This window comes from Thunnus maccoyii, chromosome 19 (assembly GCF_910596095.1).
Source record: "Thunnus maccoyii chromosome 19, fThuMac1.1, whole genome shotgun sequence".
NCBI lineage: Eukaryota > Metazoa > Chordata > Actinopteri > Scombriformes > Scombridae > Thunnus > Thunnus maccoyii.
In genome coordinates, this window is record NC_056551.1 from 22,544,022 (window position 1) to 22,570,231 (window position 26,210).

General features: G+C 39.4%; 2 protein-coding genes across 2 annotated transcripts; one reads left to right on the forward strand and one right to left on the reverse strand.

Moving 5' to 3' along the window:
* Positions 1 to 8,477: 8,477 nt before the first annotated feature.
* LOC121885746 (growth arrest-specific protein 1-like) lies at positions 8,478 to 10,749 on the forward strand. The gene has a single exon (XM_042395469.1). It carries the CDS (start codon positions 9,049 to 9,051, stop codon positions 9,823 to 9,825), a length of 777 nt encoding a protein of 258 aa, XP_042251403.1. The 5' UTR covers positions 8,478 to 9,048; the 3' UTR covers positions 9,826 to 10,749.
* A 6,907-nt stretch (positions 10,750 to 17,656) lies between these two features.
* Positions 17,657 to 25,236, reverse strand: c9 (complement component 9). The gene is made up of 11 exons (XM_042395485.1): positions 25,030 to 25,236; positions 24,831 to 24,921; positions 23,350 to 23,500; positions 23,126 to 23,267; positions 22,323 to 22,461; positions 20,961 to 21,188; positions 20,616 to 20,856; positions 20,352 to 20,480; positions 19,094 to 19,269; positions 18,171 to 18,408; positions 17,657 to 18,074 (listed from the first exon to the last, which is right to left on the reverse strand). The coding sequence occupies exons 1-11, from the start codon at positions 25,101 to 25,103 to the stop codon at positions 17,908 to 17,910; spliced, it is 1,776 nt and encodes a 591-aa protein (XP_042251419.1). The 5' UTR covers positions 25,104 to 25,236; the 3' UTR covers positions 17,657 to 17,907.
* Positions 25,237 to 26,210: the final 974 nt, after the last annotated feature.

Here is a 26,210-nt window from a genome sequence, read left to right on the forward strand (position 1 = left end):
GGGAGTCTTGAGTGGATGGGCTGTTGTACGTGATTGTGGACACACCTCCAACACAGCTGTGGACTATCATGCAATTATGGGCTGTATTTAAGCACTGTGCCACTTTATGATTGATATTTTCTGAGAAAGGTCCTTGTGGCCAAAACGTCAACTCTTTTTTAATAAATCAATGTAGAGATACACCACAAAAGAGACAAAGCAAGTGATGTACGTGTTCATCTGGACTGAAATATCTTCAAAATGTATTGGATGCATTGTCATGAAATTTTATACATTCATTGTCCCCAGAGAATGAATCCCTTTGACTTTGGTGAGCTCACAACAAGGTTGACATTTGTGGGTTTTAGTGAAATATCTCAACAATTGTGGGATGAACTGTTTTTAAATTTGGTGCAGACATTCATTTCTCAACAGAAACTTTTCCTTTAGCACCACCATCATGTCAAAATGTCAAATACTTTGTTCTATGATTAAACACCTGTGAAACTAATCAGCCCTAAATAACAAATGCTAGCATGCTAATGTGTTAAACTAAGTTGATGAACATGGTTGTAATAAATCAGCATGTTAGCAATGTCATTGTGAACATGCTGATTTAGCCCAAAGCACTGCTAGCCTGGCTATAGACCCCTACTCTTGTTTTATTATTTTTAGATGCACTTTTTTATTCCTTTATAGCAGACAGTAGAGAGTTGACAAGAAATGAGGAAACACAGAGATGGAGAATGACATGACTAGACACTGCAGACAAACATGGTCTTCTCAGGTGGTCCAACTTCCTGTACCAAGTGCAAGAAATGTATTCCAGCCTGGAAGAGCTGGTGCATTTCTTATAAAACTACAATGATCTTTTCTCTCTTCAAGACAAATATATGTTTTAGTTGGGGTGTTTGTGTCATGAAGTTATCGGAAGACCAGACTGAGCTGATTATGAGCCTGCAAAAGGTGAAAACTATATCTATATACATTATATCTGTTCAGCCACCAACTTCCATTATAAACAAGATTAAATCTGCCAAGTTGCGTACATTAAAAGGCTTCAGTCATCATATTAAACATATCATCTCACCCTCTTGTTTAACTGATCAGCATGGCTTTTCTCAGCACAGTGACAGTATGCAGACCCAGACAGCCTATGTTTAAATTAAACATAAACTCTGTATCCCAGACCACCCTGACTGGAGCTAACTGCTATTCCAAATACTGCCTCAACTTGAGTCCAGAAAGGACCCATATTTGTACCTGATACTTCATGCCTCCCCAACCCCATCCACCCCCACCCCGTCAAACACTCTTATTTAGGAGGTAGCAGTCAAAACAAAAGTTGGCTTGGTACGTCCACATCGCAAGACCGCATTTCATTTTTCCACACATAAAATCTCAAATTCACGCCGACATATGAGTGACTCCAGTACAATATGAGACCCGTCTGTTAACTGTCTGGTTAACCAGTCCAAGCTTTTCTGTCACTTCAGAGAAAACTGTTGTCAAAGACTGGAACCAAAACTGATGTTAAGTCAAGTTGGAGGGGGCGGGGGGGACCGTTATTACAGTGTAGAGGGCAAAGAAGTGAAATGTTGTGTTAAAGTTATGTTACCAGGCAACATTAATGCTTGCAGTGCGCTGATGTAGTCAAATTATTTTTCTCAAGTGTACCTTTAATAGCAGTTTTTATTAAATGTCCAGCTGTTCATGAACGTGAGACCTAACTCCATAAAATCTGGTCTATGGACTCTCTCCAAAAACAGTGGCTGGTAATAGCGTAAATGAATCTCAGTGCATCAGACAAAATAATATTCTTCTACAAGCATGTGACCTTAAGAATTACATCTCTTCTTGTTCATATAGGGTGGCTCAAATGCAGCAGTAACCTGGTATTTTGTGGTATTTGTGTATGGAAGTGGAGAAAGAGTTCTCTCAGATTATCTTGATTTATTCTATGGTGTCAGGGATGGGGACAGTTGGACCAGACCACCACCGGTGCTGTGCCTCACAAAGGGTTCTGTGTTTGGATTAAAAGCATGCATGTGGTTACTGTCACTGCAGACAGCCTCATCTGAGCTCTGACCACCAGACTCTTCGTAAGCTTACAGTTGGTATTAAAGTTAAGGAACAATATATATGGACAGAATCTACCCACCAAACCTTTGGGCCTCTCCATTGACATGAATAAGAATATAGGATGCTCTGAGATATGTTTGCATGAGGCATTTATATATATATTTAGGTATTTTTGCAGGAGGGATGTCTCACTCTTCCTATGAAAACTACTGTAGTTGTTGAGTATTTTTAGGCTTCTTTTAAACTGAGCTGGAATGATATATGGTTGTCAATTGGGGTTGTGCATCAGCAACAATTGACACTGGCAATATACGTATTACCTGTGTCTATACTCCTGAGATTGCCAGTAAGATAATCTTGGAAGAATGGCTAATGCTTAATGCTATTCTGACAGTTCTGTTCCAACATTGTGATAACTCTGTCAAGGGTCACATCTCATTATCCGTTTCCTGAAACAGCAGCTACACCTTAAAGATTGAGCTCAAGATGTGCTCCACACTGGTGGGATGCCAAAAGAGATTGAGTTACAGTGACTTTTGGCCTATTCTGTGGAAAAACGTGTACTCTTGTATTTCCAACTGTATTCTGTGTGAATTTGCATGTTGAGTAATCATTCCACAATGATATCTCAGGTATCATTTAAAGGAGTATGACATTTTGGAAAATAACCTTATTTGCTTTCTTGAGGAGAGTTAGCTTGGAATATTGATGCCAACCTCCTGTCTATGCATTAAATATGAAGCTACAGCTTAGCTTAGCATAAAGACTGGAAACAGGGGGGACAGCTAGCCTGACTCTGTCCAAATGTAACGAAATCTGCCTACCAGCACCTCTAAAGCTCAAAAATTAACATGTTATATCTTGTTTGTTCCTGGAGACTCAAGGAATCACTGCTTCCAGCGAATAAATAGTTTGACACACAACCCCACGTAAAACCACAAATTGTTGTTTTTACGATTCAGTTTTTGTACACATCAAACAAACATGATATAACTTGTTAATTAGTGGGATTTATATATGCTGGTAGGAGCCAGGGTAGCTGTTTCCCCTTGTTTCTAGTCTTTATGCTAAGATAAGCTACCAGCTGCTGATGCCAGCATCATATTTATGGTACAAATGTGAGAGTGGTATTAATCGTCTCATTTAACTCTCACCAAGAAAAGTGAACACGCATACCTTCCAAAATTTCGGGTTTTTACATTAATCACATGACAGATTCTATGAATTACAATCAAGTTTTGGTGTCTCAAATTGCTAAACTATTGAGAGAACTGTGTGTATTTGACAACCAAATCGAATTCCCTTGGCAGCATCCCCAGCAATCCCTAAGACTCAACATTGTGGCTGGGATAAGTAGTCATTACACCGTCATGTGAAAATTCATTGGGCCACAGCAAAAAATATTATGCCTGATCAAACTGTCTGTATCCATGCTCATCAGAAATAATCTAAGGCTAATTAAAGCTTCAAACTTCTACAAAATGATTCCCAAGTGTCTCCATGATAAAGGTGCTTAGACCAAAAGCATTGGATTTCTTCCTAAGTGACCAAGAGTCATCATTCACACAAGGTGTGCTTCATTTTCTCTGCTCAGCTCTTGTAATGTAAATGCTGCATAGTCATTTTCCTCCTTTCAGGTTTCTTGTTTAGGTCTTATCCTAATGAACAATGACTTCTCTGTGTTGAGGTTGTGGTGGCTTATCTGTCCCTGAGCAGCTATTTCCTCTCAAAGAGATACATGATCAGAGAAGGGAGGGGAAATTACATGCCAAACAAAAACTAAAACCCCTGTCTGCACTAGAGTCTCTTTTTCTTTTGTAATAGCTCCACACCTTCCTTTTTAGATAGCCTAAGTAGATGCGTGTGGCTTTATTATCTTGCTCTCTTTGTACTGAAGAGAAATGGCTCTGTTATCTTATCATGACCTTACCAGTGTCACTGCCTCTATGCTGCAGGCCTAAGCGACCCTGGAATTGTTCCTTATAAAGCAGATTTTACAGCAGGTGTACAGCACCCACTATCAATCGCCCTCCTTTGTGATGGCAAGACCAATGTCAGTATCTCTGTCTGGAGTTTAACTCTCTGTTCCAATCTATTAAACAGCCCCATCTGCTCTTCTGCAAAACCCTTGCGTGAAACAATAACTACCAGAACATGAATCTTGCTGTAACATTATCCAGCTTTATCCGTGTTGTGGTGTTAATCTGTTCCATAAAGCAAGCCAAGAGAATCTAAAAGTCTGGGAAAACCAAAATAAGAAAACAATTGTCTGTCTGCTCATCTTCACATCATATGTTCCAAACTTTTTACTTCCCCAATTATAACTTTCTGAGTGCTCTTGGTTACTTTACAACCAGAATGACCCAAGTTTCAACTTGTGGCTTTGTTCTTGTTCTTGTGAATTCAAAGTTAAACGCTTTTCCTGGTGCTTGACTTCCCCCAGAGGGATGCACTTCATCTCAGGACATGTGGTAGCATCCTAAAACATCTCTGGTGTGATGAAAGCATAGGGCGCACTGGAGTCTGGAAAATGATGCTGGTTAGAACCAGTCAACATGCCTGTTAAACAAAACTAATAGTCTATAGTTATACTAGCAGCTCCATGAGGCTTTATTTGGGCACAGATAAATGCTAGCATCAGCATACCAACATGCTGACGCTTACCATGCTGACATGCCAATGTTTATCAGGTATAATATTTACCATGTTTACCATCTTTGATTAGTTTGTTAGCATGCTAATATTCGCTAACCAGCACCAAACAGAAAGTATGGCTGAGCCTGATGGGAATGTTATTAATTTTGCAGAACGCCTCATCCTCAGTTGAAAGAGATCAGTGCCAACATCCCATACAAGATGGTTTAGAGAGATTATGTTTTACTTGAAGCTTGAAAAAACCAAATTTACATCGAAGGGGAATGCAAATATAAAGATAAAGATGAGTGTTAACTTTTTAACTTCCTTTTTTTAAAACTTTTTATTTCTTTCTTTTCTCATTTGTGTCCGTCTAAACGAGGTCGATGTTGTATTCTTTGTGCTTGATGTCACTGATTTGGTCATCTCGGGAGTATGCTGGGGAGATGGGGAATATGTTGGGGAGCAGGGGAGAGATGGGGACTATACTGGAACTATTTCACATGTTGATTTTATGATTTATAAACTGTAAAATTCCAATAAAAAGACTAAAAAATTGGCCTGTTGGTTGATGGTTGATTGATGAAAATTTAAGGGATCACCAAAGTTATTATGGTTCATCCTGATGGAGACATGAATATGTGCACCAAATTACGTGGAAATCCATCGAATAGTGGTTGAGACGTTTCACTCAAAGCCACAAATGTCAACCTCATGGTGGTGCTAGAGGGAAGGTCATGGGATCAATAAAACCACTAGGATGCATTGTCTGCAAACCAAGAATGTTTTTATATGATGAGTGGGATTGAGGGAAGGTTAAAAAGAAGCAAAAAGGGGTTTTTTTGTCATTCCATCTAGCTGATGTGATATTTTACTGCGTAAGTGAAAAGTTTGTTATATAAAAAGTCAGGGGATCACCAAGGTCATTAGGAATCGTGCTCTACATGGATATCTCTACCAAATTTCATGGTAGTCCATAGTAGTTTTTTGTGCTAAAAAACAAAAATGTCAATCTCATAGACAATCCATCCAATAGTTGTTGAGATATTACATATAACACCACAGTGGTGGATCCACAGACCAACTAGCATGACTAAAAATCCCTTTGATCCAGGTGATTTGATCCCTCCTGTATAACCTTCTAGGGCGCATGACAGAAAACAAAATTATTGTAGTGCTCTGTTGTTGACTTGATTCATGATGGCACTTATGCTGCATATGCATGACATGACTAAGCACAGACCAACAATAACTTCAAGTTACATTTTTGTTTTCACCAAAGGCATATGTCTCCCTCTCTTTCATGTGAAAAGAATTAAGAAAAAAATATCAACCTATCTGAGACAGGCATCAGAGAAGTTTCCATGAGCCACAGAAAAATGAAAAAATGCAGGCAGAAAAACACTTGGCAGCTTTTTAATGTTGACTCCATCCCCTCCAACCCCCCCACACAACGCCCCCGTCTCTCTCTCTCTCTCTCTCTCTCTCTCTCTCTCTCTCTCTCTCTCGTCCTCTCTCTGGGCTTGGAAGCACTTGAATACAAGGTTCAGTGAATTGTTCTGGCATAGCAGCTTGTGTGTAATGACTTCTGACAGCAGTGGAGACAAACTGAAGAGCATGTCTGTCTCTGCATGAGTATTTACAAATCTACTCCCGGGAACCGCATTCCAATTCTGGAAACACTATTATATGCAAGTCGCCATGAACAACCGCATGTACAGGATTCAGTCGTTTGAAATAAATGGTGGACACTGAACTAAGACTGCAAATGAAACTGGCCGTAGATTTCCCCTTAGAACAATCGCAGAAGTTCGGTATAAAAGTAAAGAATGTAAGAGATGTATTAGAGTAATTTAAGAGGTACAGTTTCGGGGGAGAGCAGCTGCCTGTTCCATCATACAGAACCACTGGCTTGACTGAATCTGGCCCTTGTTCTTATCTGGCTGTCATCCAACACTGATGGGATTTTGGTTCTGCTATGCATTATAGACTCCTTTTTAAAAGTGAAATGCAAAGATGTGTTCTTTAGATTGTTCTTAGTTGAAAAGAGAGCTTTCTACAGGCCTTGTGCATCAAAGTGTGTGGCTTTGTAAGGGGTAAAAATTAGAGGTATACCCAAACTTTGCACAAAAGTAAACATGTTTAATGGTAGTGTCCTCAGCAGTGACACAGCACCCATATCTGTCTCTGTTTAAGTGCCATCTTTGGCCTCAGTGGTCTGGGCTGATGTCAGGTTCTTTGTAGTTAATGGAGACCCTTGAAAAGTTCACCATTTGGGCTTTCTCTAACCTCCACTTTGATGTTGCTCTAAATTGAGTCTGCAGTCAGCCTGTTGCTCTGGTATGCCAGCTGGATGAGGTGAAGGGGGGTGTTTGGGTTGTTTGGCTGAGAACTCTTCTGCACTTGTCTTGACTCCTCTCTAATCTCTCTAATTGGAATCGGGGGTCCGAGGGTCCCCTGAGAGCTGCCAGATCTTTGTGGTCACAGTGCGGTGATGTGGCGGGGTCAGGAGAACAGAGTTACCCGAAATGACTGAGTGGTTTTCTTCTCTACACTTTGTTCTGTTGCCCTTGAGGCCCCTAAACTGGACAGCAGGCAAGGTGAGGATGGAGTAAACAGATCCACTCTGTTTCCTCGTGCTTGCTGTTTGTTTACATGGTGTGTGGTTGCAGTTGTTATTCATCTTCACACTCTTTTTCCTTGCTAAGTGTTACTGTTAGGAAATAGGAAATACCCCTTACCAAAAGGTAAAGTACGGGGTTGTCAGGGTTTCACACCACTGCTTGCTTACACTCACGTTGAATGAGTAGTAAAAAACAACAAAAAGTGGGTTTTTTTCTTTTACATTTCTCGTGTGAAAGCCTCTGGTACTTTCCCAGCTCCATATCTGGAAATCATATTTCTTAAACCTGTAAGCTGTCCTATCTTTATTGGTGTGTGCAAATGTGTCTGCTCAGTGTTCATGAGTGTGCTGTATCATAGCTACGCACTCAAGGCTTGTTATGTTTCATGGTGGAAAGCGTAAGACAGGAGCTCTGCATGTGTTATAACAGCTGTCGTTTTTCCCTGCGGGGAGGCAACACAGTTCCAGAGTTTTCCAAAGAAACCTTACTTCATTGCATGTGGGTCTCATTGCAGTGATGAGCAATTATTCAACAATCAGACCACAGTAGTTGAACTACATACTGTATTATTTTAAATGCAGATTTTGTAGTGGTATAATACAAAGCAAGAGGCTTGTGGTTAGGCTACAGAGAATATAACACTAACACAAAAAGACTGGGGCTAAAATATAATAAAAACAAACAGACAGATGCTATTTGACATCAAAAAGTTAAATTTTTGTTTTACATTATCCTTAATCCTAGCCATCCTGATTGTGTATTTTCATATTTGTTCATATTCTATATCTTTAAACAAGTGTACTACACATTTCAGTTTGCTGCTATTCCACAAATTCACCCCAATTAATAGAAATGCAATGGGTTTTTTTAGATTTTTAAATTAGTTATGACCCTTTGTTTTATCATGCATCAAGCATATTCCTCTCAAATCATACTTTCTCTCACTTTAAACAACTTTTGGATACTTTCATGTAGTAATTATGTACTTTATACACGATTTGTGCTGTTTTTTTCCCAAATCCGGTACCCATTAATCTACTAATGGCCACTGTGAAAAACTGTTATAGCCCTAATTAATAACAGAATAGATATAGAAAAGGCAATAATAAGTGTTTCTTGAAACTGAGTCGTTTTATGATAAGGTAATAAAAAAGTACGGTTACTGAAAGTTTCATTTTCAGTAAGTTTAAAAACAGTAGCTTGCGTCACTGCCCTCGTGTGACGAGAGAATCACAACCGTTTATCCGACCAATCGGACGTGGTTGTTGCAGTAACCTCATCAGCCCACCGCTACACAACTCTCATTACTAAGCTGCTGCAGTTGGAATGGATGCGGGCTGGAAACAGATGAGAGACTTTAGGGAGAACTTGGAAAGAGTTAGGGTAATAAGTCTTTACATCTTCTTTCGAACATGTTAAAGTTTACGATAACTTTTACTCGTCTGAGTTGTTGCTGAACGACAGACGCAAACGCATCTCAAGCTCACTGACTCTGGACTGCGTCTGGCGAAAACTTGATACTTTGAAGCAACATTGAAACTTTTCAGGATTGGCTCGTTATGGCCATCCTTGATCAGCTGTTGCTTTTTAATGGCACCTTAGTGACTTCAAGTCACAAACTATGACATGATATGAAACCATCAAGGAGTAGCCCAGTTTTGACGCAGCGTGATGGAATCGCAAAAGCCCATATGAAGTCTGACATTTTTAAGATTCATTCTTCGTGGAAATGGCAAGTCGTGCCATATTGATGGGGCGCGTATCAGTTTTGATATGCGGTGTATTCCTCCTAATCGTCGGTCTGTGTGTCGGATCTCCTAACCACAGTCGTCGGCTGGTCTGCTGGAAAGCCATCCTGAAGTGCCATGGAGAGCCAGAGTGCCATTACGCTTACGATCAGTACCTTTATGCCTGCGCGTCTGTCATCAGCGGGGCACGCAAGAAGTGTCCCAGTCACTGCATATCCTCTCTCATTCAGCTTAATCAAACCCAGAGCGGCCCGGCTCTGGAGGACTGCGACTGCGCCCTGGACCCGGTCTGCAGTGGCACCAAACAAGCCATCGAGCCGTGCCTTCCGCGGACCAGCATCATGGGCTGCACCGAGGCCCGACTGCAGTGCGAATCGGACCTGTCGTGTAGCTCTGCCATGAGGGATTATTTATTTCACTGTCGAAAACTTTTCGGAGGGGAAAGGTGCTCGGATGGTTGCCGCAGAGTGATAGCCAACATGCGCACCATACCAAAAGCGCAACAGCTAGACACTTGTGTGTGTGATGGCACGGAGAGGAACATATGCGAGTACATAAAAGTCAGCATGAAAACTTTCTGCTCTGATTCCAGCGACAGGTTCGCAGGAAGCGGCTTTTCAGACTCTGAGGAGGATTCTGACGATGATTATATCGAGGATTATTATCCATCCTATGTGGAAAGCTCAAGCGACTCCCCACCTTCTCAGACTGTGCTAAAAGTCTTGACCACCATCTTGGTTTTAACCAAATTTATCTGAAAAGCTGCTGCCATTGTGGCAAAAGCAGCCAGAGAGTCAGTGGTCCTGTTTAGTGAAATCAACTCACCTCACTAGAATCTGTCTGCTTTCTTGTAATCAGCCATGTTTTAGTCTTTAAAATAATACATTAAGTTCTACCTAAACTTTCTGCTACAGATCTGCACAAACTGAAAAGGTTATAACACATGTAGCCTATTAGTTATATTTCAGTTACACGTTCAAAAATGTTCTGATCATGTTGAAGGAGCTTATTTTTGTATGTCAGCTATATAAAGGTAAATTGTACAGTATATTGTATGAAATTATTTTTGTCTAAATATTTGTTTATCATTGATAAGAGATTTGCACTGTATGAATAGATGAGTCTCACTCTTTTACTGCATTATGGCCACAGAGGAAGGAAAAACATGTTGTGTCTTAAAAGTCTTTATACTGTTTTTATTCACCATTATGTGACTATATCAGAGGCAGGCTGTCTTTACCAGCATGTACAGAGAGTTTATCCACAACCCTTTCATTAAAAACCAAAGTTGATGTAAGTAAATGTGTCTAAATCCGAGGCCAGATGATGCATCTGAGGAAAAAAAAAGAAAGAAAGCTCTTAGAGTGATACACTTGACCTTGTAAACATGGATGTTTGTTTTAGGTATATGGTGTTAATTCTGGAAAACTGTTCAAACACACAGAGAGAAAGGTAAACCCCTCCTCTTGGGGATTTGCAGCACAAATGGAGCAAAGAAGCGTTGGGTCAGTTTGTTTATCCTCGCCCCTTGTGTTTGTTAGACGTCTTCACAAAGACAGACTGAGAAGAAGAAAAAAAAAAAGAGGTCTGTGTCCGGGTGAGTGGAGATATTAACGTGCCCATTGTGAACACACTCTTCTGAATGTACATGCACATTAAATAAATAAGAGTTTTTAATAGGATCCTTCTAGAGGTGGTGTGGTTCTTATTTTCTAAAAGATGCGGGCTTCACATATGGATTAAAGGAGCGCAAGGCAATCGTGGTTCATTTACAGAGATCTATATTCTTATTTTGTTTAGGTTTATCTGAGTAAAAAGAATGTTTGATCTTGACTTTCCTGTGAAAATGTGCTTAAAGCAATCACCAGATGGATCTGGGAGGAGGAATTTAACATAATTTTTCACCACATGTCACTGAGAGCACAGTAATTTCACAACCTAGACTGTGAATGCAACACTTTTGCATAGTTATTTGTGTCCTGTGTGTGTGCCACAAGGTGATAGAATCATGCATGTAAAACATCTGTCAAGATCCCTTTAGCCAAGAGTCACAAGAGTCTTCTGTTAGGAAAAAAAACAAACCTTGCTTGGAATTTTCCCAGACTAGCATGCTTTATTCAAGTAATGAGCTGTAAGTTGAAACACTTCAAAAATAAATGTATAGCTGCTTCAAAGTCATCATCAAGTGACATATTGCTTTCACCATAACTGTTTTAAATCAATACAGCGATTCCAACAAGCAACACATTTCCTGAGCAGTGGTGACAGAAAGTGGTTGCTAAGAAACATTAACTGTCTCACAGTTTATTGGATTTTTTTTAAACATGTCACAGAAACTGAGATTTCAGATACATGTGTCTGTTTACATGCTCATGTTATGAGTTAGTCCGCTCTCTGCACTCAGAAAAAAAAGCCAGTGTCCCCTCCTTCACTTGTGATAATGGGTCTTGAAACCATTGATGGCAGCCATGTTGCTTTTCAAGGAAAAGAGATGGGCCCTCCAGCCCATTGATTGGAAGAGAAGTCGAGTGGCACCTCTATTATGGAGATGCAAAATACACAATGGTGCTGCAGCACAATGGCGGGGCACTTCATTCACTCTGTTCCTCTGTCACCCTTTCAGGGAGTGGGGGAGCATGAGGAGACAGCTATCCTAGAGGGAAGACAGAGGAGTTATGTGAGAAAGTTCAGCTTTATTGCACCATCCGAACTCCTGCTGATACTCTGTCCGCAGTTTAACTCTTATTCATGCAGCAGATAGTTTTCCGGGAATCGCCCAGAGGGGCATACAGCAGGATCATCTCTCTCGTCTCTCCGAAGCTTTCCTCCGAATAGTTTGGCAATACACTTTGTTGTACAATATGACTCAACTCTGAAACACATACGCCATCATTAGAGGTTGAGCAGTTTTGAATAGAATAGGCCACATAATAAATGCAACAATGGCAGTGATTGTTAAAAATACCAACAAAGTGATGAGGTGAAGGCATTTCTGGGCCTTTGTTATGAGAAGCAAAAGCCTGCCACTGTGACTTTAAGAGAGCAGACCTCTGCTACAACCATTAATAATTGTAATGCCTTTTATTATTGTTGAGGATAATGAAGGGATGAGAGTCATATGGGGGCCCCAGACCATACTTTGCCCTGAAATGTTTTCAATTAACTTTTGGCACAAGAGGAAAATAGGAATGTTGTGTTTTTTTCCCATGGTGAAACAGAAAAGAGTCAACTGGGGCTTTTGGTGCAGGGACCAGAACCTCATTAAAATTGCCTCATCATAACTCAAACTGCTGCTCGGCCAACCGCCCCTCTAGCCCGCCCCAAATCCTTCATCCTCTAGGTTACACTACGGAAAAGCAAACAAGGAGCCTGAGTTTAGTTTGATTTTTAGACAATATTCTCTCAGACCAGAATGAATATTTTACACATTTTTTCTCACACTGATCCCTTTATGAGTACCTGGCTACTGTTGTGGTGTGTTTTTCTCATTATATTATAATGTTGGATGAGCATCTAAATCACAGTTTTTGGAAGGGTAAATTATTTGGGCTTATTTGCAATTCAATTTAATTTATTCCTTGGTTTGGTTAGCACAATGGAAATCAAACGATTCTCTTAAAGTCTCAGTGGAACATTGCAAAACATTTTTGAAACTGTTCAGCTGCCAGAGTGACTTTTTTCTGTTGAGCCTATTTTGAAACTCTCAGTCCTGGAATAAAGCGAACTGCTTCTAATTGAGTTATATTCATGTCTGCCTCATGTGAACCCAAAGAGAGAGATGGAGTTTAAAAAAAAAGAGGGTGCAACAGAAAAAGAGGGTAAAGTAAGCATTGAAAGCTACAGTTGGTTTTCTAGATATGTAAGAAGTAATCATGAGTTGGAACCTTATATCTATTGAAGTCAACGCTGCAATAGATACATTTGAATGTAGACAGGAGACTGATCTCTCTCCTCTCTTTTGAACCAGTAGAAACTGGCACACAGCTGAGTAAGGCAACTTATGTGGTCGGATATAGCCACGAAATTTACTCTCTAGTAATGTAATACTGCAAACGTTATGACACTTTATCTTAGCTTTGGATTTCTTTTGCTAATCGATTAATCAGTGAAGCTATTAAGCAAAATTGTCAAACATATGCTGATCTCAGCTCCTCAAATGTGAGGATCTTTCTGTTTTTTTCAATTGTTTGTGTTTCATAGACTGTTATTCATTAAAAAAAATGATAATGAAAATGATCATCTGCTTTGCTCTACTGCTCTATAAGATCTTAACGTACAAAATGCAAAAACCCCACAAAAACAATTTGGTTATTGTAATAGTTGCACTTTTGGGATAAAACCGTCAAAATGTTGTGACATGATCTCCTGTCACATGATAAAACATTGTATCAGTTGTAGAGAATAGTTATAAAAGTCAGCAAATGGATGTAATACACAACAAATCCACCGATACCAAAACAAGGTTGCAGCAGCAGCAGAACCTCCGAATGTATTAAATTCAGAATTCAAAGAGGAGAACTGTGTTTTTTTCCACTTTTAAAAGTTACACATTGATCAAACACATTGGTATATTTGGGTTATACAGCTCAAATATGACCAAAAATAAACAAACTTAGAAAAAGCAAAGTGAAGTGAATAAACCTCAGTGACCCACAATAATTGGAGTTGGGGGGTGGCCTTGAGGAAGGCAGTACCCTGGGCTTTTAGAGAGGTGGGAAAGGTGGAGGAGGGGTTGATTTAGATCGAGGGTTAATGGGGGAAGGGTCTGGTTTTTTCGGAGAGAGGGGCTGTGCTGGGTTGAATGTCAGGGATTTCAAGCTTCTCTGAATAATGATGCAAAGAGGGAATATTTAATCAACCAATCAGGTTTTTCTAGGCTTTCTGTGTCCTGTTTCCCTCCTGCAGCCCAGCTAAAGAGCAACGGTGCAAGGTTTTCAAGGAGTGAGAGAAGAACAGGGGGAGGTGGGGAGGAAACACAAAACATAGCTGACAAGAGGCATAACTTCATTTCCACGGTGCTGGGGACAGCTGTGTGGAGTAATCTGCCGTAGCAGCCCTCTAAAACTTCAATGCCTTTAGTGACCCAGGGAAGTGGGGAGGGAGCAACTCCAACTGTGTCCAGGCGTTTAGGAGTGTAAGAGGGCTCCTTTCACACCCTTTGAAGGGCTTTTGTTAAAAAAATATCCCTTACCTCTCCTTCTTCACTGAAAGCAAGGACTATGTGTTTATGAGACGAGACGGCAATGGTTTGCATTCTGAAAGCACGCGATTCATTTTTTTCTATAGGTTGTGAGAAACAAGTTCCAAAGTTTCAGTTTTTATGAAGTAAAATTTACTGCAAGTTCTCTGAATGCCGTCATATTTTCTTGGAACCTGCTTGATAAGCTTTGAAAAGTATCTTACACAAGAGGTTTTGCATTTGGCTATGATGATATTTTCTACTCAGCACACTGAATACAAAATGTTCTTTGTTTGAGATTGCAGATTTTCCCGTTTAATATCTCTGACATTTACACTGAATATGTCTAAAATAGCAAACGTGACTCTCCCACGCAATGGGAGTTTATTTGAAATGCCAGCGAGGTGGTTCAACAGGTTTGAAAATCCTCATTTAAGCTTTTAAATGTTCCCTTGTTGCTCAGTTTATATGAGTAAATATGAGTAAAAAGAGAACTGTGCAGTCTATCGATGAGGAGGGGTTCATTATTTTGTGCTAACTGTTCTGTTGAAGACTGAAGAAATAACAAAACATTTTAGACTAAGATAATGGCTCGAGGCTGGGTTGCTGTCTGGACTGAATGGGGTCTCCCTGGAGCTCAATAAGGTCCCAAAGTTTTACTCCATTATGCTGACATCCCAAAGGCCAGGGGCCACCACCCCCAGTGGTTACCTCTCAAGTATGCATTCATCACCCCCACTACACACACACACACACACACACACACACACACACACACACACACACACACACACACACACACACACACACACACACACACAAACTTTTGGACTTTAACTCCTCTCTATTTAAGTGATGACAGGAAATGATATTCCCAGAAAGCTTACTAGGAGAAGAAGAAGAAGTAATAAATAATGTGAGATCAGAAGGACCAAAGCTGTAAAGATTAATTCAGACAAATTAACAAAGTCATGATGAGATATGTGTTATTATTTGGTTTGTCTCCTTTTAGGAGTCTCGTAATAAATTCTGTAAAGGGTTTTGGGCTCAGTATTAATTGTTTGACATGTTTAATTATGACATATAGGATTGAGAATAAGTTTCCCAAAGAATTTACTTCAGAACAGGCAGAAAGGAAATACTTATTGTATCCAAGAAAATTTCATCTCCACAGGTCTGTGCACATTCCTAAATGTTGTGCAAGGCTGTAACAGTATACTCGCTGCTGTCTCACTCACTGTTTGCTTAACACGGCCGTCTCTGACACGAGCCTCTCCAGTCTGCTGTGTTGGTGCTAAATGACTTACTTTAAATGTATTTATTTATTTAAATTTTCACTTTATACATCCATGACTTAAATCCAAGAGCAAACATGGTAATCAAAGGCTGGTAAGCTAAGCAAATATGACAGTCATCCTTTTTTAACCCATTGTGAGGGCGAATCCATGAAAGCAATAACCCATTGATAATGAGAAAAGACTAAACAATGCCAGTACTTCACAAAAGAAGAGAAAAGAACAAGAAAGAAGAAGGTACTGTGGATTGCAGCACTGGACTCGTGCAGTTTACACAGGACTTTAGGACTCTCATACACAAGTTAATTTTGTCACGGTAGGAAAAGCACAGGTGCCAATAACTTTAATGATGGCTCTGTTATGTTCACGTTTCCCAGTAAGACATAACAGTGTGGCAGTGAGCCAGCATGCACAGTACCATGAATTCAGTCATCAATAATTCTATTATTTACACCTGTGCTTTTCTTGTGATGTATCATAACACTCTTTGCCTTTAAAACAGCGCCAATTCTTCTCGGTACACATGTGCACAATTTTTCAATTTACTTGGCAGGTTGGTTGTTCCTGCATCTTGGAGAAGTTGCCACAGTTCCTCTGTGGATTTAGGCGTCTCAGTTGCTTCTGTCTCTTCATGTAATCCCAGACTGACTCGATGATGTTGAGATCAGGGCCCTGTGGGGGCTGTACCATCTGTTACAGGACTCATTATTCTTCTTGTCGCTGAAAATAGTTCTTTATGACTCTGGCTGTATGTTTGGGGTCATTGTCATGCTGCAGAATACAGATCAGACGCCCCCCTGATGTTGTTGCATAATGGATAAGAATCTAAACATCTAAAGTGTCTTTTCCACAGTACTGTACATGACCATGAAAACGACTGTATTGACATTTTATATTCATTTGTACAGCAGCTTGAGGATAGTTGAACAGAGACGGGCACAGTTTTGGCTGTTGTTGGGCTTAGATATGTTACCTCACAAGCATGTATAATATAAGATTCATATAAGCTAAGACAATGAGTTTTGCAACTCTGTTCCCATGTTACATGACCTATTTACTAGGGGTAGCAGCAACAAGCTGCACAAATAGCAGCAAGCTGTAACACAAGTTCACCACGGAAGAAGAGCATTATGACTCATTTTGCAGTTCAATAACTTGAATGATTTGTCCCCTCACAGGTTAACCATCACAGAAATACAATTCATTGATTTGATCTGAAATTTTGGATAATAATGGACAGCTTTGTCTTCAGTGTGAGAAAGGACGGTATAATGTTACTACTTTTGTCCCCAATACGGTTCAAAATTTATAAATTTCCTTACACCAAAAATAGACTCCAGCTTCTGTTCCCAAATTACATTATAATATAGAAATTTGCCATAACATGTGTGAATTTATGTTCATGTGTGACAGAGGTTTCATGAACCGTAAAAGACAACTGAGAAAAACAGAATGCACATGTAATGTCTTCCTTTATGTCGTGTTTATGTCCAACACCTTAATCTCTGATCTCTGCCCACCGGCTGTCTCTGGTTGTCCTCTGTGTCAGTTCTCTCTCCATCCAGGAGGCTTCTACTCATCTGGTTCTCATTTGCACATGCAGCACAACCAGCTGGAATGTCTCCATGCCTTTAAAGATGAGTTATTAGCTCATTAATACACACTTCAGCTCACACTATTTAAAGTGAGCTGAAGTCGAAAGACACACAGTGTTGTTTGCAGTCAAAAAGCCAAAGTTCTTTTAGACCTAAGTGTAAGTCTCATTAATGATTGAACAGGACACACTCTTGTTTTTTTCTGTCCAGGGGGATGCAGGCTGTAAAAAAAAAAAAGCAGCGCAGATATTTCAATGAAGTCTTTTTACTACACATACTGCTTGGTTTATTGTATTGTAGTGGAGCAACATTACATAGCTACAAAGACTGAAATAAAAATAAACTGTAGGACTCAAGCAATTAATATTATATGGCAAATATCAAAGTATACACCACACCTTTACTAGGATTAAAGATATGTTATGCTTGATATGTGTTTAGTAGTTGTTCATGTTCATTAAAGTTAGTTCATAGTAGAAGAAAATACCAGAAGACTTGTGTGCTGGGGTACAGTGGATCGTTTAATTTTCACATACTATTTTCTACTAAATCCATATGTGTACATATTTTCAGTGGATATTGTATTCTCACTTTATGATCTGTATTATCCATTACCAACCTCAAGATGGCTCTGTTCTCCTTATTAAGTATTCTAAGAGAATTTTATTCAGGTGTTTGAATCCTTTTACTTTTATCTTTTTTGAAAAAGTTGCATTGTCAGAGACAGAGAGAGAGAGAGAGAGAAAATGAGAGATTATGTTCACTGAGTGGTCACATTTCTACTCTGCATGGTTCTTCAATAACGGTGTCTCCTCTGCACACAGCTCCAGAGAGCCCGTCTTGGTTGCAGCTACGAGTCCTGGTGCGTTTCTCTCCACTACATTCGGACCAGCCAGACCAGCATGTCCAGTTGCCTTCCTGAGTCAAAGGTCTTTTTCCTGCAAAACATCATCCAAATCAACACATACTGTATACTATATATAATGGGATATCATAGGTTTTGATTTATCTGATACCCTGCTGTTCAATGTTACCTTTTAAGTGTTTAGATTTCTCCTGCTTGAGGTTCTGGCAGGCCGCGCCTTCAAACAGGACAGGACACAGGCAGATACACTTTCCATCCAGAAGAGTAACAGTGCCTCCGTTATGACAAGGCTTGCACTTGCACACATTATACTCTGCCACATAGTCTTCAGTGGCCTGCTTTAAGTTGGATATCCTGGTGTCAGCACCAGGCATATCCAATGGAATCAGCATATAGATGGGTTCTGGCTGTCAGAAACAACAGAAAATGTGCATTATTACACTGGCTGGAATATAATAACAGAAACTTTATATCACAAGAAATGCTAGCAGCTCTGTGAGGCTGTACTTAGGCACAGCTTAAATGTTAACATCAGCATGCTAACATGGTCACAATGACAATGTTTATCATGTTCACCTTTTTTTTTTTTTTAGCATGTTTGCATGCTACATGCTGAATTTAATAATTAGCTTTAAACACAAACTACAACTAAGAATGTGAATGGCTTTACAGGTATTTGGTCATAAACAAAAGCAGGATGATGATCCCCAAAGGTATTACAAATCATTCTGAGGGGGCTATGAATGTCTGTACCAAATTTCAGAGCGATCCATCCAAACGTTGTTGAGATATTTCACTATGTAGCCTATAAACTAAATGTCAACCTCATGGTTGTGCTAGAGGAAAAGTCAGAGGATTACCAAAGTCAATGGGACTCACCCTCTGGGCACCTTGAATGTCTGTACAAAATACTGTGGCAATCCATCAAAGTTGATAAGATAAATTGGACCAAAATGGTGGTGAGGCAGAAGGAAAGACTGTCATTGCCATGCTTTGAGTCATGTGGCTGGCATGGCTAAAAACATTGTCATTGTATCATGACATCTATAATAATGTCATTAAAGCTTCACTTCGCCAATCTATCATTCTTACCTCACTGGAAAGCAGCGCAGGGATATCAGGGATTGTCCGGGCCCATGCCCTATAGGTATCGATGTCCATCACCCCGTCTTGATCTAATTTGGCCCTCATATTACCAGCACTTTCTAAGTCACCTCCTTTTACTGCTGTTATCACCTCATCCACCAATGCTTTTCCGTCCGTCCTCTCTGTGAAGCAACAGGATGGGATCTATTTCTAATGTATTTCCATAAATTGATACATTTATGTGAAACCTTCTCATACTCATCACAGTATCGGTACACAATATGTTCATAAGAAAAGTGTTAAGAGGTTAGGTTCGGATTTTTACAAGTAAGTCTATCTTAATACAATCTTCCAAAGTTACGGGTATTTTCAACGGTACTGTTTCTTTTTGGTCTTTTGCCACATTCCCTCCTTGTATTTCCTTAGACAGCTCTTCCTTGCTGAGCCGCTAAGGGTTACATCCTGGTAGTAATATTGCCAGGATAAACAACAAGCCCTCCTAATCAAATGACAAAATACGTTATTGGTCCATGGCCTACAGTGCGACACACAGAAGCGTTTTCTAATCTAACACTACCATCAACAGGATGATATTGCCGTTTTGATTAAAACAACAACTTGGTTAAAGTTAGGGAAACATGGCTGTTTGGATATAAAGTCACTACTTTGTGACAGTTAGGGGACTTTTGTCATCACGGTTATAAGAATAACCATGTAGTTACAGTTAGGGAACGACCATGGTCATAATTAAAAGAAACCAATGTTGACTCTTGGTTGGATATGGGAAATGCACTGTGGTCTCCCTTGTTAAAGTTTGACGTTAGGGTTAGACCTCCTCCTTCTATGGACTTTGTCACTATATAATACAGTCACACTGTTTCCTACTTTTCTCCCAGCACACAAGAGTCATAATTCCTACAGCTGCTAGAGGGCTTTGTCACTTGAACATAACCATATGTAATTTTTGGGCATTTGCTGAAATGTTTTTCTCCAACTGAGACTGCTGTAGCCTCATATTAGATTTGTCTGAACTTTAGAATGCACTTTTGTCCACAATTTCTCACTGTGTACTCACACTGCAAAAGAATCATTTCACAGCCTGTATAGACAGGAGGCATGATTACTGTGACCAATAAGTCTTTCAATGTATATATGGCATATGAGTATTGTATTAAGATAGACATGAAAAAATCTGAACTTATCCTTTAAATATTGACTTATACAGAAGGGTCTAATGTGATCAGGTAAAACAGGAAAAGCATACTTGTTTCATTTGGTTTTACATCCTTGCAGCTGTCAATATCTACGTTTGCCTTTCCTTCGACAACCTTACCAGTAAGGTCTGCTTTGACACCTAATGTGAAGCATTTTTGAAATTCTCTCGCTGTCACACCTGCAAGAATCATGAAGTATACAGGATGAGTGCTTCTCATTTTAGTCAACATTTTCAGTTGGATACTGGAAAATTAAACTTTTGAAAATCAAAATGATTAGTTTGAAAAGGAGAAACTTGCTGGGATACACGTACGTCTCTCTACCATGGTGTCGTGATTGAGAACATAGACCAATTCATATTCGCCGCCAGACTTCCCGTTTTTGGTGTAGTGAGTTCCATAGTCCTCCAGGAAGGCAAAATAAATACCCTTTTCATACTGCAAAGGCAAAGATCTGACATGCGCCAGGAATTCATCGGCCACTTGGAGATCACGGGAGCGCATTCTGTAGGTGCTCAACTGTAGTCTGCCCTTCACCCGCATAAAAGACTTGTTCTGAGTGTGCAGGAGAGAAGTATTAGTAAATACAGTCGCAGATGGTATATACTGTTTCTGAGATACTCTTAAGATACTGAGTTACTTGAGCAGTTGACATTTACCGTAACGTTTTCGATCTCTGTGATCTCCTTAATCATTTTTGACTGCTTGTATTCACCTTCTAAATTGACATTTAAAGTGGCATTGGACATGGAGCCCTCACTTGGGCTGAATTTGAATGAACCAGTAACTCCACCACTAATTTTAAAAGATTCTTCAGTCAGTATTTCCCTCAGAAGGCTGTATGTGTCCTCATAGATTTCTTTGGAAGCGGTTTCTTCCACTTGAGTCTGGAAACAAAAGGGAGCAAAAGTGTTAAAAGGACATATTATGCACATTTCCAGGTCTCTATTTTATTATGGGGCTATACTGGAATATCTTACACTGAATATTTATATTATAAATAATATTATTTTGGGGGGAAATATTTGTGCTGCGTGGGTCGGTATCTGGTCATTTTCTATCCTTGGAGCAGCAGGTCATGACCTGTCTGTTTCAGAGTGGTTCATCTCTCTGTCTACTGAGGTTGGCTAGGATATGCAGCTGTCTTGATAAGGCTGGCTGTCTCCTATGGTAACCAAGGTTAGGTGGAGATATGCTGTGCTTTGTGCAGGCGGTCAGACTTGTCTCCTTTTGGAATGGATAGCAAGTAACCTGTGTACAGACTATGTGACTTCAGTTAACTTTATTTGGAGGTAGTAAGGGAGGGATTTAGCGAAGAGTTTAAATACTATTGTCCAGAAGTAGGCAACAGGATTGAGTGGCATTGCACAGTGTCTCACTTGTACTGTAACTCTGTTCTCCTCTATTGAGCTTCAATAAATGTTCCTGCGTAATGTTCCACTCTATTCTGATTGGTTAGCTTCTGGAGGCTGCCTCTTAAACCAACAGTAGTAGTAGGATTTCACTTCTTTTTCTTGTCCTTTACTCAAAATGGAAACTTCTCAAATACACCTGTACATGTTTGAGCTGAAATCCATGCTGGAGTATGGAAGTGGACAATGCTAACAACCCATGGAACAACCTTTACAACAGCTTTAGCAAGAAAGACTGTGGAACAGACAGCTGTTAGTGGGCATGTGTGAACGAACCGATGTCAGTTTGATGGAGAAGTAGAGGTGATATTGAAAACGAAGCATTCAGAGCAGACTGAAGCCCTGGCTTTTGACTTGCAGGGAGCATTTTTACATACATTCATGTCGACTTTTGGACCTTTGATTATGTTTAACATAGACATCCAACACTATATCAGTATATAAATGACAGAAAATCACAAAAAAACATGTTATGTTATCTTTAGGGAAAGACAGAATTTCCAGAATCCTCGCTGACATATATTCATCATCATTTTACACATACACAAATGCACATACACATGGTGTGTGCATCCTCTGGATAAAACAGTAGAAATGATGCTGGCTAACCTGATAGTTGAGGACACCAACATTCCAGGGAAGCCTGTCGTACTGCCTAGTCGTTGGATTCCTCACTCGGTCACACCGCCCATTGAAGTAATCATTGAAGAAGGGGTTCATTCGAGGCTCTAAACCCAAGACATTGATTCTGGTGCATGGACACAGGAGCCACTTTAAGACTATATACAGAATGATGCCTACTTAGCTGAAATTGAAGGTTGAGAACTTGTGTAGGCCGACACTACTCGTGTAGAGGTTCTATTACTTGTACATAAAAGAATAGTTTGACATTTTGGGAAATACCCTTATTTGCTTTCTTGCAGAAAGTTAGATGAGAACATTCCACTCATTTAAAAAAAAAAAAAAATCTTAGAGTGGAGAGGAATGATTGAAACGTCTTTTTACCATAAGTGTTGCAATATAGGGGCATTTGCCAGGATACAGTGATTCGCAACTTAAAAAGAATGTGGAAGGAGGGTAAGGTTGGGCTGCTGGTGGATCCCCTACCTCCGATGCTCTTGGTCTTAATGCTAAGCAAAGCTAATTGTCTTCCAGCTCTAGCTTCATATTTAGCAAACAGACATGAACGTGGTATCAATGTCCTCTTTAAATGTTCTTTTAACTTTGCAAGAAAGTGAATTTCCCAAAATTTCAGACAATTCTTTTAAATATTCAAGTACAAAATGTGTAATTTCCTTGTTAAAAACAATTCAGATAAGACAGTTATGTCCTCTGAATACTGCTTTGATTAGCAGTGATGTAATATGTTGACGTAATATGCTGAATTCGCTCTTAAATTATCTTACTCTTACCCATATCCTGCTGTCCTGGCTTGCTCATTGTTCTGCAGGGTTTCTTCACCACAAGGTTTACGCCCAGGATCACACTCCTCATCTGATCCATCTTCACAGTCAAGGTCCCCATTGCAGGATAATCTCTTCTTGATGCAATAACCTGTGTAAAAATGTTTAAACTGATTTTCTTTTTGGGTCTTAAAATAATTAAGAAAGACGTATTGTATGTGACTTAGCTGTACCTGTCTCGCACTCAAACTCTGAGTCTGAGCACACAGGCCATGGAGTCTGGTTACATTCAGCTGCTGGTATACAGGACTCTCTTTCCCCTATTGATCCCAGGCAGAGGCTGCCACCAAACTGGGCAAACACCCTCACACTTCGAGAACGCCTCTGAGGATCACAAATGAGGTCACACTTTTTTAAGCATCTACATTTCCATATAAAGGCAGACAGCAAGACACTAGAGAAAGAGTAAAGCTGAGAAAAAAGGCTTTGAAGTTTGAAGGGTCTTCGCAGATACATAAGTTATGAAAACTTAATTTTATGCCTTTTAGGGTGGTTATGTGTGCAACGTTCATGTTATGCCGTATGGATGGGAAGGATTGGAAAGATTCCCAGGACTTGCAAGTAACTGCCTTGGTCGTATGAGGGTTTAAAATACTGTGCATTGACGAAATTACATTATATACATTAAATTTGCATTTAATCACATTGAGTGACAGACTTTGGCTGACTGTTTGGTTTTCAGGTACTTTCATATCATTAAGCATCAAGTCAGGTTTATCAGAGCTTTCAGAAAAATCCCAGTCTCTCAGTCATAATTACGACTTGGAGGTTGACATGTACGCCCTGTACAAGTTGGAAACTCATAATTACAGTAACTCTGATATGACATGAATGCGGCACAATAATTGTCCTCACATATTTTGTACAATAAGGGGAAAATGTAGTATCTACAAAACAAAATGTGTTGTGTTGTTTCTTCAGCTTTTTTGTTCATTTGAACTCATGGGCTAGTTAAATTAACCTTTCATTAAAAATATTTATATATGCAGTTTAAATGTATTTTAACAACATCAAATCACGTGAATTCCACTGGAATCAGAGGCTGCAGTTGGCAGCTACTGCTACTCTGCTGAGCTAGGCCACTTAGGGGAGCACCTCAGTAGCCAAATGGCTGGTTACTGTCCAATAAAGGCAAAAAATGAAAAAAAAAAAAAAAAATCATCTTTACAAAAAAACCCCAAAAAACTACAAGGCTAGTTAGCTTTAAGCAACACAATTATATGGTTAATTCTCCATTTTGATCTACCAACTGTGTTGTTTATGTGGCATAACAAATTCAATTACTAAGACGTTGGAGCATCAAAATTGATTTTTCAGGAACATTTTTCGGGAACATTAGCTGTAGCTAAGGCTAACTAACCAGCTAACGTAACCTTAACTAGCCATGAAAGCAGCCACTACACTGTTTTTTTTACCTTTGTTTTCTAGTTCAAACATATTTCCATGCTGTCCCCACCAAAAATTACAAATATGTATGGAATAATCATTATTATACAGTAAAACAGATGTCAGAAAGTCTGAATCTGGTCTGAATTCAATTATGACCATGCATTTTGGCTTTGTAGGGCAGAACAGTTTGTCAAATGAAAGCTATTGTGATTAGACTAAGTTGAAAATTGAGTTTTGTAGTTGACAGCAGTTTTAATGGACTTACTCTGACTTTTGTGCAGGGATCACAATGACTCCAATCTAACCAGGGGCTCCATTGACAATTCACTGGTGGTGGATCAGGAATTACCTCTCCCCTGAGATATAAGTGATGCAATTAAGTTTGTCTAGTAAACCCAAATCCTTAGTAAGTAAATGAAAACAATTCATTGCTGTTGTTTAAATGAAACAGGAAATATACATACATTCCTTCTCCAAGAAGCACCAGAGTCAGACACAGGCCAAAGAAGCCCAGTGGGAGAGCGACCTCAAGCCTCATGATGAAACCGTGAAGAGACAAACGTGTGTGTGTTTGTCCCTTTTTAGTCTTTTAAGCTACCACTCCGTCAATGATTATCCAACTGCAAAAGGACCATGTGTTGTTGTCAAAGTAAATAGTTTGGATTTCAGGTGCAGTGATATTGATTCGGGGACTGGAAATTCCCAAAATTACTCATCTAGTCAGTATATTTTGTTTTTCACAGTGGGAGCAAAGTCTCTCCAAAAAACAAATAAAGAACAACTATAAATGTGGTGAACCATTTCTTCTCATCATCTCTGTAAAACCGTTGTATAGCTGTTATGTACTCATTTAATAGCTAATAAAAGAAATAGATTCACACTATAAGGAGCAAATGACTCTGCAACAGAGATTTAATCATGAAAAATACATGTTCAATGCCGTATTCTGAGTGATAACTGGTATTGTAAACTGTTTACTTTTAATACTGTATTGACTTGACACTTATGTCCTTCACAATTACCGGCATTATTGCAAAAAAATATGACAGAAACTTCCCCAAACTAACCAAGGGTCAAATTTGATACCCTGTTGAAGTCATGGTACAAATGAGTATAAATCACTGCAGTTTGGATCTTTAATCTTTTTTAGTCAGTATTACATCTCGTTTATATGCAATTTGGAAGGTATGAATGAAGAAATTACTAAAATGTGCAGTTAAAATTATTAGAATTTGTTCTTCAGGGGCAAAGAACCAAATGACATGAAGCTTAAGCCAATAGTGAACCATGGACAGCACATGAAAGCTGACAATCACTCCTACTATACTGCAGTGTCAAGTTTGGCCTTTATTTAAGTTCATAGACACTGTTTATACATAAGGCCATTCATTTGGTTATATTTTTTATTGTAAGAATACTTCCATTAATTGGAGATAATTTGATAATATCTGTGTTTCCAGGAATATGCAGTGATTCAGGCAGGTTTATGGGAAAACCAGAGCAAATATTTAAAAAGACTTTCTTTTTTTTTGATTGTTGTAATACATTGATAAGATTATGTCCAAAGTTCATAGAGGTCATTATGTGAAATTGGGAAATTCAGTGGCGAGACTATCAAAATTCAGCCACGTACACACTGACTGCA